At 47.8% G+C, this 17,635-nt stretch overlaps 1 protein-coding gene across 17 annotated transcripts in view; it reads right to left on the reverse strand.

Moving 5' to 3' along the window:
* The window catches only part of CACNA1C (calcium voltage-gated channel subunit alpha1 C), a 631,672-nt gene that overhangs the window by 123,203 nt on the left and 490,834 nt on the right, over positions 1-17,635 (reverse strand). For 9 of the 17 annotated variants that reach the window (XM_062194587.1, XM_062194592.1, XM_062194595.1 and 6 more), the window contains exons 10-12: positions 10,645-10,719; positions 8,192-8,282; positions 1,087-1,113 (exon numbers count right to left, since the gene is read on the reverse strand). In XM_062194587.1, coding sequence (XP_062050571.1) covers positions 1,087-1,113; positions 8,192-8,282; positions 10,645-10,719 — 193 coding nt within the window. The remainder of the gene's footprint in view (positions 1-1,086; positions 1,114-8,191; positions 8,283-10,644; positions 10,720-17,635) is intronic. The other 8 variants (XM_062194598.1, XM_062194596.1, XM_062194601.1 and 5 more) reach the window with 2 other exon arrangements.

Here is a 17,635-nt window from a genome sequence, read left to right on the forward strand (position 1 = left end):
CACCAGGCCCTGCTTCCTGGGATTTCAAAGTCCCTCACCCTCATGCATCCAGATCCATCCCACAGGGGAGCTGGGGAAGAGGAAAGATGAGAGACCACACATTAACCCTACCCAGCTAGACTGGAATGTAGCGACACTTATGTTCCTGCTACATCCTAGGTGAGCCGAGGAAAGCAAGATTAGATCAATCATGGAAAATAAACAGCCAATATCTTTAGGCATGTCCAAGATTCGGGGGAGTAAATTTTCATTCCCACGCCACGTGTTTGTCCATTCATCTACTCAACATGCGTATATGCACAGCCCACATGGGATAGGCACTGGGCTAGACTGCTTGGAAGTAAAGTCTCTGAGACACACAGACAAAGCCTATCGGGGGAACAGGCCCAGGAGCTGGTATTTCAGGGTATCACAGTGGGGCTGTGCTAGAGATAGCAGCAAAGCACTGTGGGAATCAGGAGGGGCGAGTAAACTCCCCCTGGGGAGTGTGCAGAAGGTGTCACAGATGCGGGCACAGTTGGGACTGGTGGTGCAAGTCTGAGTGCTCTGGGTGAAGACATCTGGGGAGGGGGAAGGCTCCACGTGTAAGAGGACAGGGAACTCGTGGGTGAGTGCAACGAGGCATGTAGTCAGGAAGGAGGGTATCTGCAGGGATGCACAGGGGCTGAGACTGAGAGGCAGGCGTGGGCTGAAGACCCCAGAGCCTCTGGAAGCCGCTGAGGTAGTCAGAGAGCAGCAACATGCAGCCCAGTCTCTGTCCTCATGGTTCATGTCTCACCTCGCCCCAGCCCCATGAAGCAGGTGCACCTTATCTTCCACTGGACTTCAGCCCTTGGGTCGTAACCCCCAAGGGACAGAGCTATCAAATGACTGCCGGTTTAAGACAATAATTCCACAAACCTCAACATTACTGTCCTGATTTGATCCCCAGACTTTTCTTGCTAACAAAAAAGAAAGCAATTACTCCCGTGGAAGACCAACCCCTCTGCTACCTCTGAACGGGCAGATTTTACCTTGGGCCACCCAAACAGTGGCTGAGGATGGCGCTGACGGTGAGAGGGAAGGAAGAGCGATGCGCACACTCACCTGAATTTCGACTTGGAGATCCGGTGGCTGAAAGAGAAAACAGACACGTTACCAGAGGACAGACACAGCATTTCCTCCGTTTAAAACCACCCCAGCTAAGTCTGATGTTCCCCCAGGTGACTACACACGGGCACTGGAAGGCTGTGCAATGGGAATTCAAACCGCTCCAGAGAGAAAGAAGACCAATGTGGAGACTGAGGGCTGGGCCAGCTGAGCACCCAAATCTGCCACCTTCTGGGTACAGACAGCTCTCTCACTACATCCCCAGGTGGCCAAGGCCTCCCCAGTGAGACCCATGAGATCGGGGGCGGCGGGGGGGGAGAGCTGCAGCTGGGGCAAGCCACAGAGGCAGGGAAGGCCTCTGTGAAGACAAAGGACCCGCCAGGGGCACAGTCGCAGGCACAGGCACAGCAGGGTGGGTGTGGCCCTCACTGCTGCCTGCCAGGAGCCTGCTCTAGGGGTATCTGGGGATGGCAGAACCTTCAGGGAGGCCCTGCGCAAGAGCACTGGAGTCCAGAAAAGCGAAGGCACGTGTCGCTAGGCTTTGGTGCTCACTGTGGACACTGCCGGTGCAGCGAGCATGCCCAGGTCAGACAGGAAGGGATGGCGACGACAGCCACAGACAAGGAGCGACCCGGGCAGAAAAGAGGACAGGGCAGTTTGTCCCAACCTGGCAGAGAGCGAGATGTGTCACGTAGCCAGAAAACACCAACCCCTCTAGTTACTTTTTATTAAAAGAAATTAAAGCAGAAGATGTGACAGGTGGCAAAGCCATCGTGCATGAGATAATTATATCTCTGGGGCACAGAGGATCACAGCCAAGCGCCTTTACTGTTCAGAACCCTTAGCTAACAACCTTTTCCCTCCCCCAAAGTCGGCCTGCTAGGCCTGAAGGTCTTAATCACAAGTTAACAAAGCACGTGGGAGGAGTCCCGGGAGCCCAAGGCAGCATTTTTATTTACAGCCACAGCCCTAGGGGGACTCAAACGTCTCCCTGCTGCTAATTGAGTTGCTGGGGGACCAGGGTTCTCCCCTCTTTGCAGGCCGTGAGGAGCTGGGGCCTTCAGCCTCCCTGGTCCAGGCTTGCCTTTAGGCAGATTGCTCCTCTCGGTGTCCCACATAAACCAGAGTGACAGCCTTCTCCCTCTGTCTCCCAAGCCCTGCCTGGCCCCGGGGCCCTGTCTCGGTGTTCCTCTGTGGAGTGCCCTTCCCTGGAGAGCTCACTCTCGCTCCAGCCAAGTGGCTCACAAGCCAAAGTGGGCTCCTGAAAGCTCCTAGTGGGGAACCTTAGTTGTGGGTGTTGTATCCCCAAGGAAGCAACTTGGACATGGGCCCAGGGCAGGATCAGAGCCAGGGGAGGCTGAAATGCCATCCTAAATGCTAATCCTAATGCCACCCTAGTTCAAGCTCGCTCAGGGAGCACGGGACCTTGCTTGGCATTCTGCACATGTGGAGCGGGGGGAGACCGGGCACGATCTTCTTGTCCACTCAGTTATAGGTCCATGAGGTCAAGGCTGAACAGCACACAGGAAGACAGATTTTCCTGCTGTCCTTGTTGCTGTCCTCAAGAGATTGGGAACATAACTCACTGGGTCCGAAATATTCTTTGCTTTTTATGACTGGCATGTTTGGGGTGAGCATTGTGGTGCAGTGGCTAAGCTGCCACTTGGGATGCCAACATCTCATGTCGGAGTGCCTCCAATTCTGCTCCAGCTTCCTGCTAATGCACACCCTGGGAGGCAGCAAGGGGAAGTTCAAGTACTTGGGTCTGGGCCACTCTGGTGGGAGACCTGTATTGAAGCTCTTGGCCTCAACCTGATCCAGCTTCAGCTGTTATGAGCATTTGGGGAGTGAACCAATGGATGGAACATTCTCTGTCTCTCTGTCTCTGTCTCTGTCTCTCTCTCTCAAATATAAATAAATAAATAAATAAATAACACATTAACGGTGACTGGCACATTTTATCAATGATCAGTGGATGTGCCGAGCACCATATTGCTTAGACAGCTCTCCTTAAGCAAGGGGAGGTATTGCGTATGTAGCAGCTGCCCAGAGATGAAGGCAAACTCCAGGCCTTTGGAGAGATGAGGTTAGAACTCAGTCAAGTATGAACGCCTTGCTTCTCACATCCTCCCCTTGTACAGGGGTACAGGGGCAGTTGACTATAGGTTCTGGCTTCATGGAAATAGAGGGACTCTTTTTCTTGGCAGCCCTTCACCTCCTGGTGGGAGGTTTGGAAAGTTGCTCCTGTGGTGTGAGGAAGGGAGCCCAGGAGCCTGGGGAATCCTGGGGATGGCGGCGCCACTCCTCACGCCGGGCTGGGGAACCAGTGGCACGTGCTTCCTCTCACTGACTTCTAACGTCCCTCCAAGAGCTGCAGAGGTCTCTAGCTTCTCCCAGGCCCAGTGGGGCACATACAACTTGCTCCAAAGAGTTCTGGGGCATCACTCATCCTAGTGAGGCATCATTCCTATCTCATGTTTAAGAGGATTCTTGCAGAATAAGGAGGAAAGTTAATAATTAACACATGAGACCACCACCAGGACAGCCCTACTCGGTTGGAACCAAAGTTCATTCTACCCAAGATACTTTCTCTGTCCAGGCTTCCAAGACAAAGCTTCTGGAAGGTCATCATATGCTTCTCTGAGGTTGAGATTCAAAATTACAGATCAACTCACAACTTTTTTTTTTGGCTTAGTTACTCAATTTGCATTTGTCATTGTTTGACAAATACTTGAACTTCTTGGGAGCTATTTATGTTTTCAGGCTTCCCTCTCAGAGTAATGAGCACCATATGATTACTACCTGCTGTGTGAAATAGTATTTCTGTGAATTGTCCCGAATTTGCCTTTACCATAATCACATGGCACTGCAGTCGTCATCCAGGTCGGCAGCCATCTGACCCAGCCCCTGCACCCCACAACTCCATCACCACCATGGCTGATTGCTGGAGAGAGCACTTCCTAGACCTTGTCACCACACGGCACTGCTGCAACACCGGGTCCCTGCCAGGCTCCGCTTTCCTGTTAGTCCTCCTGCTCTTTCACTCTCACTTTCAGTCTCCACCATCCTCTGGTCACACCCTTCCAAGACACCAGCACTAGCATCAGACCTGACTTCTAGGGTTCAACATGGGCCCAAGGGCATGGCAAGGTTGCCCCTTACTACCATATAGACCCCATATCACCTGGACCCTCTGCTGTGCCTGTGTGGCTAACCCCTGACCCTGGCTCACCCCACTGTCTGTTTTGAGTGCTCCTAGGCCATTGAACTCCTCCATGAGGTTGCTCCACATTCACGATGTCAGTTGCCACTGCAGCCTCCACGCTGAGCAGTGAGCTTCTAGCTACCTCAGTGTGACTCACTGCACTGCCCGTCATGCCCCTGCGACACCTGACCCTCCCTTTCTGGGATCAGATGGTGGAGATCCCTATGTCTGACTCCCACCAACAGCCCTCTGTTTTGAATTCCACATTCTCTACAGAACCACAGATGGTGAGAGCCGGAGGGGACCCTAGGTACCTCCTGGACCCCTGGTATGCAGTTTCTCAGGTGGCCAAATGCAGATGAAATCTTACATGGAAGCCCAACAAGTCAGAGATGAACGTGGCTGCCTGGTGCAGTTGGAGCCCCCAGCCTCTGCTGAGAGCACCTGGAAAGCAAAGGTCAATCCAGCCCCCTGGCTGCTCAGAGAAAGGGGCTGTCTACGCTGTGCCTCCCTACACTGCCTGCTCTCCTCTCCCCTTCTGTGAGCCCACACTTGAGTGGCTGCCCCATGCTGGCCCATTTCCACCCCTTCCTCTCCCAAACTGACCAAGCCGCACCTCAGTGCACCTTCAGAGTTTGTCAAGAGGGCTCCAGAACCCCCAAGCCAGCCACTTGTTAGCACCTCTGTACGGAGACTACCCGACGTCCTGCACATGGGTAATTGCTGCTGCCACTGCTCTCCTATGTCTTGCACCCACCCATGCTGTTTCTAACCTTACAGCAATCCTCCAAGGATGCATGCCAACCTCCCCTACCAGTTCCGTGCTCCTGGAACCTTTCAATGACACCTCATACTCTTAGGACAAAGACTATGATTGGTAAGGGGTCTATAGCCCCTGTCTGTCTCCTGCTTTGTCCCCCACTCTCTCCTCTCCCTCAAGCCCTGGCCAGATCTACCAGCCTGGAGGCAGCTGCTTCCCTCTCACTGGAACATTCTTTCTCATTCTTCACCTCCATGCATGTGTTCCTCCTTCAGCTCTTCAAAGAAGCTTTTCCTATCCTAACAGGTCCCTCTGTTTTTAACTCTCCATTACCTTTACTTTTCCTTCTTAACCCTAATCCCAACCCAAGATCCCCTCTTTATTTGTTGAGCGTCACCTCCTGCTCGGCTGTAAGCTCCAAAGGGATCATGGCCATGTTCTCTAAGGCCAAGCAGCCCCATTGCCTAGCACTTCGCTGAGCGCCCTGTGGGTGGATGGACAAATACAAAGACACTTCAGAAGGGTGGTAGAAAATGGAATTAAAAGCAAATTCATGCTTGTGTTCCAGATTTTTGAAATCCATGGATATGAGGAATCTTCCAAAAGTTCACAGAAAACACATATCATGAAAAAAATGTACATGAATTTGAAAAAAAAATCGCACTAAAATACTTACACATTCATTCCATTTTCCACAGTTTAAAGTACTCTTATAAATACTCCTGTGCTAAAACTCCTTCTCCCCTAGCTTCCAGGCCAATGCTGCTGTCCTCCTAATATGTTTTTTTTATCTATATCCTCTTGGTCTTACTCTTCTGTGTGTCAGTTTCCAAGGTTGAGCCCTTGGTCTGCTTCCTACTGTTCTGTGATCCAATCATGCCACATCATCTCACTGGCAGTGTTCATGCTGATCACATCACATTTTTGCCTCTATCTGTGTTCAGAGTGAGATCTAGATCTTCACATCCCACACACCCTGTGATACCTACAGATCCCTTAAGTTGGGCACCTGCTTCAAATTCTATTGCAGTCTCATTATCATTTGCTCTTCATCACCTCCCTTGCCCACTTGCTGCCTTCCCAGCAAAATATCATTTTACAGTTCTTTTTCCTCTGATCCCTGAGCCCCACAGGAACTATCACCTCCTAGTCCTTTCCAGTACCTGGAAGTCCTCATCCTGACCTTATCTTATTACACAAGACAGTGAGCTTGTATGAGCTTCTTGTGCTGTCTCTCTCATAAGGAATGTTGGCAGTTCCATCCCATCATGGTTTGGGGTGGGGTGGGAAGGTTAGGGAGATGAGGAAAGGCCATGGCTTATGAAGAGTATATTATAATTCTGGCGCTGTGCTGGGTCTTTTGTATGCACAGAGTAGGTGTGGAATGCGTAGAGGTAGCAGGCAGAATTTCTACAGTGCTCCGAAGCTTGTGGAGTACACGCTCCAAGGAAATGATCGATAGACTAGAAACTGCCAGCTTCCCTCTGCAGGGGACAATCATATTGTCTTTCCAACAAAGCCTCACACTCCCAAGTGACTTCCTGGTGCCAGCTCCCTGGCACCTCCTGGTGTGGGACTTGGGTTGTGCCCCAAAGTGAGGCACAGGGTCCTTGGCTATCTTCTCTACAATCCTGCTCTCAATGTCAAGACAACAGAAAGGCCTAGAACTTACGGACTTTGAAGACTTCCTAATGCCTTTCCATAGTGTTGCTGTCTGGGGCCCACTTTCAGAAACTCCAGTGCTTGTTGTGTATAATTCCAAAAGAAGAGGAGAGGGAAAAGTTTTGGACTGCTGCTTTAAAATGTAATTAGCATCGTATTTTAACAACATTTTGACAATAATCGCTTCCCAACAATGCTGAGAATCTGCAGTGCAGACTCCCTGGTGCCACTGTCAGAGTGAGTGATACTGAGGCTCCCTGTGCCCTGGAAACAGAGGCAGCAAGAGCTGGTCTGCTCCTGAGCCTCAGACCTCTTCCTCCAGTGGCTCGACAGCCATTCTCAGGGCCGGCACTGCTACGGTCAGACTGACCAACAGCTCACCTTTCAAAAGGCTGGGGTTGGCCCAGGCTGCTGAGTCACTTGCAGGGGGTGAGCCAAATGTGGTTCCCTTGCAGGGGCAACTGAAAAACTCATCTTGCTGGGACTGTTTCTAGCCAGGGCCTTCTGTTGGCTATTCCTCCCTGTTACCAGGGTGAATTTACCATCCTTGTACCAGAAAAGCAATTGTCACTCTGCCAAGCGGACCCTGAATGATAGGAGGCTTCTTACTCTAGGTCAGCGTGGCCACCTGACAGCAAACAAATGCAGTCTTCAGTGCCGTTTTGGAAACATTGATAGCTAAGCCAGCACTTCATTGATTTTGAGCAGTTAAGCCCTCTCCCCTTCATTTGGGGACATGATTGGTTTTAATGGTTGAGATTGTGAGAATTCACATGGGAACGGCATCCATTGCCTCTGCCCTGTGCCTTCACCTGCCCACCTCTAGTCCAAAGCCAGCTCACAGAAGTCAGGGGTCTGGATTTGACAAGGAAAGGGCAGATGGGAACACCTAAGTGTGGGCTTTGGTTACAGGAGGGACTGGTCTCATTCTAGGCTAGGCACAGGTGAATTTTCCATTAATTCAAAAGGACATTTTAGGTACTTCTGTGTTCCTTCTTTAGGAGGATAACTAAACATTTTACATAAGGACCAAAATGCTTTCATCTCCCAGGGTATTTTCTTACCTGTTTGCTTTATTTCTAGGTCATCGATCATAATAGCAGTGACCAGGGTCATCTCTTAGGAAAGGGGAGAAAGGGACTGGACAGAAACAGACTTTAGAGACCCTCCTGATGCTCTGTAAGACTCCGATCTGATGAAAAGGAGCTCAAAATCCAAGAGCCAGACCTGCCCAACAAGTGCTGAATTGAAGGCTAACATCATTCTAAGACTCATAACATACTCAACCCCAAAGCCATCCTCAATGCCTGGGCTCTCTTCTCCCCACGCCACTCAACCACCTGAGCTTTGCCTCCTGTGGTTAGATCTAACTCTATTCCTCCAAGGGATGAGCCAACCCATTCAGCCTGCACAAGCATGCATCCCAGCCCACCCCCAGAGAATGCCCCAGCCCTGGGCTCGCCGTGCCTACTCACGCCAGCCTGGCCCCGCAGTTTTCTCCTTCGATGTCACCTCCAGCCACGTTTTCAGTGTTGACAGATTCGGTCTCACTTGTGGGCATGCTCACTGCAAGAGTCAAAGGGATGCAGAGCAAGATGTGGAGGGTGAAGAGAAAAAGGGGAATAGGAGAGCATTAGTCTGCAACACACACAATCCTGAGCTGGACTACAGGATGGGAGGAAGGAGCCTGAGCAATCTACGGGGGCTGAGCCCTGGGTTTCCTTGACTTTCATACCTGCTACTTGTCTGGGGGAAAGATTTGCTTTTCAAGGACACTGTAAACTGGCGGGACTATGGGAAGACATCTGGTAACCATTTTACTCTGTAGGGCATATCTAGGAAAAAACTGACCATTCAATGCTTTCACTCCCCTTAACTCAATTGCATAAAAAAAGCTGTGGAAGCATTTCCATTTGCATCTACCATTCTCCATAGAAAGAGGAGCTTTCACAAAAAGGTTTTGTCTTCATTGGTTCTTTTGACACACCAACTCCAAGGGTTCCATCACCAAGATTAGGGTCTGGCTTGTGTGTAGAAGGGATAGGTGGGTTTGGAGAAGACCCCTTTTCCTGTAGTGCACACTGGGTCCTGCGTCAATCACATCTAAGACTGTTTCTGAAATAGAGAGCTTGACATGAATGGCCGTCACTAGAATCACATTATAAGATTCAAACCAGCACTGCAGACATTAGAAATTCAAGAATTTAGGTGTGGAATGCATAAAATTAAATTAAATTTGAATGTGGCCTGAAGACAGCCTGCCAGGGGTACGATCATCCCTTTCAGAAACCCTGACATTCCCATCTCAACAGATTGACTTGAGCTATAAGCCATCTAATGTCAGAGCCAACCTGGCTAGTCAATCTGGAGCCTCTTCCCCAGGCTACTGTAGGCTGGATTTCCAGGTTAGCAGGAATTTTCTAGTTTAGAATCCAGTTTGATAACTTGAGAGCAACTGTTTCTCTTATTATAATGATTTTTCTTCTAAATAAATGTTTAACTCAAAGAATTCTTCACTTTCTGTCACCCTTTCAACATGACACAAGTTTCTTGATTTTGCCAACTCTTGTTCTTTAGAGTGGATATGACATCATTGGCCTTGGTTCAGCTCTACTTCCAGAACAGAACTCTTCATCTGGCTGAGGAAATCACCAAATCACCAAAGAATCTGCAACTGGTGAGGGTGTGGCTTTAGGCAACAAGTCCCCATGGGACTGCCACAGCCCAGGAAAAGACTGATTGTATGCATAATGTGGATGGATGTGGATTTTCCCGTTTTTTTTTTTTTTTTTTTTTTTTTTTGGATGAAGATAAACCAGGTGGGTGAGAAGAGACTTATATCAAGAACATAGAGCATACATATAATGTCCGTGACTTGCCGTCTGTTTGACTGTCACTCGAGAGACCTCTCCAACCTAGGACTCCCTTACCATGAAGGGATCTGAATATCATCACATAGAAGTTGAGAGCTGGATGGACATTAGAAATTATCCAGCTTTAATCTGTTCCCCTCACTTTGCAAAAGAGGAGAGTGAGGCCTTGAGAAGGGATGTGACATCCAAAGTCACACAATGTGCTGGGGTAGGACTGAGACCAGGGGACAAGTATCTGTCCCCTCTACTATTCTTATGTTGATTGTCCCAGTGTTGACCAACTCTTCACAGTACACCCTAGGACAGGACAAGGAACTTAAAACCAAAGCAGTTTCTGGAAACATTATAGTAAGGTAGTGAATTGTTTAGCAGTGGTGTTGGGTTTTACAGTGTTTACATTAACTTTGTATCCCAAGGTTTGAGGGAGCTGGTGAGACATAGGGTTGGGTTTAGCACTGGGATCTGGAAGATAGACCTTCAGAGCTTACCAGGGCACTCATTCAATCCAAACTAAGGAAGAAGTCACAAAATTGAATAGTCTCAGTCTTTCAATGCATCTATCTCCAGCCACCTCTGACCTAAGGTTTTGTTAACTCCCCAGGCACTATGGTTTAAAGAACTGAGCCATGGATAGGAAGCCATCTGGCTTTGTAATGCTTCATTCCTAGAGAGCCCCTTACATTGCAATGGAGAGTTGGGATGGCAGTGGTGCTAGGTTTAGAAAGACAAACAAATAGGGGTGGGAAGGCCTGGGCATCAGGAATAACCACAAGGCACTGCTTGTACTGGTACCAAGTTGCATTAACAGTGACCTTGATCTTGGACTGCACTACCCAAAGAATGGGCTGCATCAAGGAAAGTTGCTGCCGAGTTTCACACCTGCTGATTCCATGTATATGAAGAGGCTCTGAGAGGGACTTGTTACCATCCCCTCACAAAGACTCACAAAAACACAACCACCACATCACAGGCCATCAAGAAAAACGCCCTCCCCTCCAGTCTGGTAGGTAGGTACCCACACACACTCACACACACAGAGCACAGGGGAGCATTACCATGGGTCTCTGTGGAGTGACTAAACCAAGCAAACTTCCCTTTCTTCTGGGCAAGCAAGCCCGCTGGAGTGCCTCCTTTCACAGACAAGATGGTCATTGTCAAGCACCAGGAACAAGACATCAATAGAGAACATGCAGTCAGCCACGGGTAAAAGAAAGAAACAAGGAACTCAGCTTTCACATAGAACATTCATTTTCATCTCCGAAAATAAACCAAACAAAAATTTAAAAAGCAATAAACCAAAACATGTAAGAAAACATAAGAAAATAGAACCAAAACCCCAAATCACACAAATTAACAACACAGACAAATGATGGATTCTGTGGAGGAGGAGTTACTCCAGTAGAGGCTTTTGGTGTCTAATTAGTGACTGAGAAGGACTCCTAGGAGGTGGTTACCACCTCCTTAGGGAGGTACCCCGTTTACAGACTCACCAGAGGTAACACTAAAATCAAACTATAGCATTAGTGTTCCCTCCATCCCTTCCCGGTGGCCAAGGGCCATATTGAAAACCCTCCATTTGCAGTAAATTCTGGGGCTCCCTCACCACTTACAGCTGGATGACCTCCCTTGCAGGTGGAAAAACAGCTCACTGATCCACTTGCCCCTTTGTCCAGCTAATCATCAGTAAAGGCCCATCCCAAGCATCAGATTCAAAACCGGCATGTGTCTGCTTTTGAGCAGCTTAAATGAGCAAAGCAGATGTTAACTTGCCTGTCAAAGGGTGGTGTTTCCAGGAGGTCTGTAAATAAGGGAGAACTTGGGCTGGGCTGTGGCGGAAGAGGAGGGTGCTAAGCAGGCAGTGAAGACCCTAACTTCTGCACAGGGGTGAGGAGGGGCTCTGTGTTCTGCAGTGGACTTGGAGCTCTGGTGCTAGCTGATTTCTCAGAAAGAGTTTTCCCACTTCCTTGAATAGGATGAGCATTAACTAGCACAAACTCTGAGACCACCATGGATGGCACTGAGAATGAGTGGTGGGCATAAAATAATCACAGCTTATTAATGGGGAGCAACAACCAATGGGGGTGGGAAGTCAGCACCCACTTACCAAAGCAAGTGCATGCCCTGATGAGGACTGGGTGGGTGGCCCCATCAGTTTTCAGAAAGGGTGAGAAGGCCAACTCCCATTTTAGCTGTTTCTTAATTTCATCCTCTGCTCAGATTATGTTCAAAGACCTTCCTTGAAAGTTGCTTGTTAGTGAGAATTCTGAAGACTGGTTTGTGAAAAGAAAAGTCAGCAGTATGGAGAACAGCTTTGAAATACTTCGTGGAAAATGAAGATAAGTTTATTTGGGCTCAATAGTATTTGAAATCCATGCATATCAGGGGCTTTCAAAAAGTTCATGAAAAATGTTTATTGAAAAAAAAAACTATGCATGGATTGCAAAACGTCTTTGCACCCAAATATATTTATCTTTTAAGTGCTCTTTTTCAAGAATTTTTTGAAATAACCTTGTGTTTTTAACCTGTGTAAAGGGTCATGTCTCAAACACACTGATCTTTAAAATCCAAAGTGTGGATTAAACAGAAGCTTCACAATCAGGAGCACAGTTTTAAGCATCTTAAGAATTCTGTATGAGAAAACACGGAGAGTTAGGAATGACTTGATTCAAGTTTTTCTCCTAGAGGAAGGTGTGTCTTAATTTAGAACACAAACAGTTACTGAAGTGAGCATCTCACGCTGAGTGGTGTTTTATTTCAAGGTGCAAAAGGGTAAATATAAGACTACCAGTCACTGAGTTTTGTGTGTGGTTGTGTGAGGGGGAGAGAGCCCTGGTTAGAGAGAGGGACCTGAGGACATTCAGACTCTATAGAAAAACACTGTACAGCTTCTGGCTTCAACATAAACAATGTCTCATCTTGTTCAACTTCAGAAATAACTGCACAATAACTTTAAAAACAAAAGGAGGTTGACAAATACATGGTCAGCTAATGTGTAATGGAAATAGACCAGGGCTGGACTTTCATGTTGTGCAAAGTTGACAGCCATCAATGTGGAAAGCGTCTAAGTCACCCCCATCGATGGCCTGCATTGGTATCCACAGAGCTGCTCTTCTGGGTCAGGACATATATCTAGAGACTCCTTGCTGAAAATGAAAGTAATTCACCTGCAAGGAGCAGTGCAGGAACAAACCAGTGCCTGTTCATTTGTGAGAGTTTGTCCCACAGCACCAAAGAAATACAATGGGTGAAGTCAAGGTTCAAGCACCTTTTACAAAGATATTAGACAGCAGTGTGGGAGCTGATTTTTTAAGGAAAACTAGGACACGCAATACCCAAATTGCTCAAAGCCAAGAATCATGAGTGTTGAATATTTATTCCACAGATGGGATATATAGAAAGAAAGATTCTCCTCTCTTTTGGCCATTCAAATGATGTGTTGGAAACTAAGGCAGAAAAATAGTCAAGAACCCAGATGCCTGAGGGCACCTTTTGTCTAAAGGCAACTTGCTCCAATGCCCTTGGCAGTGCCCGTCTGCAGACAAGGACATGACGGCCTAGCCTCTGTAACATACACTGTGATTTAGTATTGAATGAAGTTGGGAAGGAGAATGCCAGGGAAGAAAGTTAAAGGGAGAGCTTGTTTTCCTTCCCACTTCCTAACTTCACTGTTTCCAGTTACCCTGGGCTGGCCTGTCTCTTAGCTTCTGTTGAGAATATAGCAGATAAAGATGATATTTTTTTTTTTTTGACAGGCAGAGTGGACAGTGAGAGAGAGAAAGACAGAGAGAAAGATCTTCTTTTGCCGTTGGTTCACCCTCCAATGGCTGCTGCGGCAGGCGCGCTGTGACTGGTGCACCGCGCTGATCCGAAGGCAGGAGCCAGGTGCTTATCCTGGTCTCCCATGGGGTGCAGGGTCCAAACGCTTGGCCCATCCTTCACTGCACTCCCAGGCCACAGCAGAGAGCTGGCCTGGAAGAGGGGCAACCAGGACAGAATCTGGCGCCCCGATTGGGATTAGAACCCGGTGTGCCTGCGCCACAGGCGGAAGATTAGCCTATTGAGCCGTGGCGCAGGCCTGTTATTTTCTTTTAAAAAGTAACTAAAAGTGGCCATTGCAGGTGGTGGGCAGTGCCCTTGCATTTTCAGTAATGTCATCAATGATTACAATGAGGTAAGTAGACTCTGTCTTGCCCACAACTGACAACATCCTTGAATTACTTCTTCAGTCCCTGCAAAATATCTACTCTTAGCAGCCACTCTTGCTTGGATGGTCCTTAGTTAGACTATTTCTGTGTCTCCGTGGAGATACACTGTTGTTGTCTTACAGCTACTGATGTCTCCCCGGATTTACTTGGAGAACAGTTCTGCGGATTGTGGGGAGATTACAGGAAGTCACCTTCTCCATGGCATCCCCTGAAAGCTGGAAATGAAGCTGGGGAGGGGCCCTTGGCCCGAGCCATGATGATGCCTGGTATTCCCTGGTACATCTGGGTCTGGAAATCCTCTGAGAATTCACTCACTGAAATTTGGGAATTGGTATGAAGCACTGGGTGGTGCTTTGCAAGTCTGGCTGCATAGATCAGCTGGCCAGGCTTTCTGTAGCTGAGGTCAACAGCAAGGACTAGGCTCATGGCACATCTTCCTCATTTTCCCCTACAGGAAGTGAACTGTTTATAAAATGAACAAGTGTCTCTGGACAATTCCATACATTGCTTCCAACAAGTCTCCAAGTGGTGAAAATGCTCTAGGCTGGGCCAGTCTGTTCACACTCATGTCTTCCTTAAAAAGAGAGTAGATCTCATGTAGTCACCACCATGCACCCATACTGTGATATGCACGTCCAAAGATGGCCAAAGCCATCTGCATGACTGAAAATGAAGCCAGGGAAGGTTTTGGCAAAAGTTCGAGGGCCAGAGCATCTGTACTAGGGCAACTTAGTAATAAATCCATGAAGGACAGAGCAAAACATTCTTCGGTATTCCTTCCTTTACTCTTTCCTCCTCCCTTCCCTGTATCCTGTCTGCCCTCCTTCCAATCCCGGAAGGCCATGCACATACAAGCTTTCTGGCCCAGCTCTGCCTCAGATCTTTTTACGCATCAGGACTGACTGATCCATCAGAGCAAAGCTCCATGTGAGAGTGAATTTGGAGAAGAGACGAAGCAATCTGCCCAGTTCTGAAACCTTCAGTCACTTCTTACAAAGGTATTAGTTGTGTGATGTCCTGATGTGACTGTTGGTGACAATGGCTGGCCTCTCAGGAGATTTCCTAAAGGAAATGCCCAGTCTTTATTCAGCATATAGCTGGAAGCCCATTTTCCAAGGTCACAGAACTCATCAGCTGCTGTCAGTCTTTTACTTCCGCCCACTGGGAGAGGCTTGAACGTTGGGGCTGGACATCTCAGGCAGTAGCTGGGGTTCAGAAGCTGAATGTACTGAAGGCATTTCTCACCCAACCTGAGCTTCCCCAATGTGGTGGGATGCCATTCAGAGCCAAAGGGCTGCATCCCGGTTAGCCAGCCTGCTGGGAGCTAATTGCCCAGGCTGCCGTGCACTACAGGATGGAACTGAATAATTTACTTGACTGGATGCCCATTTTTATTATATTTCCTTGCATAGGAGTAATATAATTAATATTTATTTTCTCTAAGTACTGATCAGAGTTATGGCTAACAAGCAAGAAGATTCTTAATTCCCTAGCTCACTGACCAATCTAGAATCCAAAACTCCCTGCCATCCTATCTGTTAGGGGTTGAATTAGGTCCCAGTGGAAACGTATCTGCTGAGGTCCAACCTCCTACTCTCACCCCATATCTCAGCGTGTAGCAATATTTGGAGATAGGGTCTTTAAAAAGTGATTAAATTAAAATGAAGTAATGAGAGTGGGCTCTAATCCCACGTGACTGGGTTCCTATTGAGAAGAAGAAATGTGGACACAAAGATAGAAAGAGGAAAGATCAAGTGAAGACACAGGCAGAAGACGGGCACCTACAACCAAGGAGAGACCTGGAACTCATCCCTCCCTCATGGCCCTCATAAAGAACCACCCTGGCTTCTAGCCTCTAGAGGTATGGGAATCAATTTACATCAGTTCAGTCACTTGGTCTTGTAGCAGCTCCCACTGACTAAGACATTTTGTCTTCTCTGATTTCCCAGTGCTTTCTGCACAAACTCTCCAACCAAGTCAGGTGGCCCCCTGCGTGTGCCATATTTATTTGAATCTCTGGGGTTTTGTATACGTGGCATCATGGATCATGCCCTCTCTGTGGAGTGCTTGTCCACTGAAGGGTTAGAAAATATGGCCAAACTCTAAGATAAATAGGCAGAGGAGGAAGTTGAGACTCCAGTACATGAATTTCATGGGGAATATAACTCAACTCACAATGCATAGCAGGTAACCAAATACAGCCAACTATGTTTTGTGAATAAAGTTTTATTGGAACACAACCATGCCCATTTGGTTATGCAGCATCTATGGCCACTTTGCTACAACAGCAGCAAAGTTAAAGAGTTGCTGGAGAGACTCAGTGTTGTCTGCAGAGCCCAAAATATGTACAAGCCTAAAGAGCCTGCTGACCTGGATCTGTTCAAATTTCATCTATTCCTGGAGGTCCAGTTCTAGTCTGTGGTGGTTCTCGGGACCACCCAAGCCTCTTGTGAGTACCTAGAATCCTGGGGTGTGTGGGGATTTTAAATAAAAATTGGGATTCAGGCTTCAGTTCCCCCTTTCCTAGCTTTGTCATTCTGAATAAGTTATTCAACCTTTCTGAGCTCAGCACTCTGCACCTGTAACAAGGACACAATATTACTTATTTCAAGAGCAACTGGTGAGGATTAAGTGAAATAACACTGCAAAAGAACTTTGCAAAATGTTAAGTGCCATAAATATTTGTGTCTATTACCAACTATTTTTGATGTTTTTCTTCTAGTTTGTTATTATTTCACAAGTGTTAGGTTTGTTTCCCTGACTAAACAGAACTTTCTCAAAGGCCAGAGACTCCATCTTGGAATTCTCTGGACTCCACTTTTGAACCTAGTGGTACTGGATATGGAACTATGGTAAGCACTCTTCCTATCTTCTACAGTGGTCTGAGAGTACCTTCTCCATACTGGGCTTCGTCCTGCTCCATTCTTCTCATTGTGCTCTGTTACAGGGGCTGCCTGTATAAGCTCTATCAGTGTACTCTCCTTTGCTGGGGTGGGCCAGTGGGAGGCACTGGTGGTCCTGAGAAGGGTGAGGCTGGGAATATACCCCCGGCTCTGCTTGCAGTGTCAGGCTACATTGGCTGTGGAAGGCCACAGGTCTGGTCACATGACCCTATCTGCATACCTACTCTCTGACTCTGCTACCTGCTCCCTCACTTTGTCCCTTCGCTGTCCTTGCTGGCTTCCTTAAACCCTGCCTGTAACTTTTAGTAAACTCTCTGTAAATGGGTTTAAGAGAACCCTGTTTTCTGTGAGGACCCTGACTGATACACCTCTATGGTGGGATTAAGGTAGATACTGTTTTCCTTATTGACAGGTGAAAGGGTTGACCTCCAAAGATGAAGTTAGTTCCCAAAGAAAAAGCTGGTAAATGGAGCAGAATGACTAATCTTGAGCCCGGCCACAGTCAGGTGACCTCTGGAATAACTGTGCTCACGTCTGTATCTGCATGTTGAATTACTATTAAGAACTGTGCTGCAGGTTTGATTTAGGATTGCTTTAGCCCTACGGAGAACAGAACAGAACGTTCCAGTCATGGAGACTACCCCAAGAGGCTCTTTTGGGAGGAACAAGGGTGCATTCCATCTGACTTAACTACCTCTTGCAGAAAAAAAAAGTGATGTGGATTTCTTATTACTTTTCTATAGTTTGATAGATAAGCACCTGATCACATACAGTCTAATGGGGAAGGAGTTCTTCATAGCTCTGTGTCTAACCGAGTCTGAGGCATCCCCTCAGTTCTGTGAGTACACAAAACACCAAAGACAGCCCTTGCTCGGCCCTGAAACCAAGCAGCTTTGAGAGGCCACATGGTAATGCTGGGTCTCACTTTCCCCATCTTG

This window comes from Lepus europaeus, chromosome 6 (genome assembly GCF_033115175.1).
Source record: "Lepus europaeus isolate LE1 chromosome 6, mLepTim1.pri, whole genome shotgun sequence".
NCBI lineage: Eukaryota > Metazoa > Chordata > Mammalia > Lagomorpha > Leporidae > Lepus > Lepus europaeus.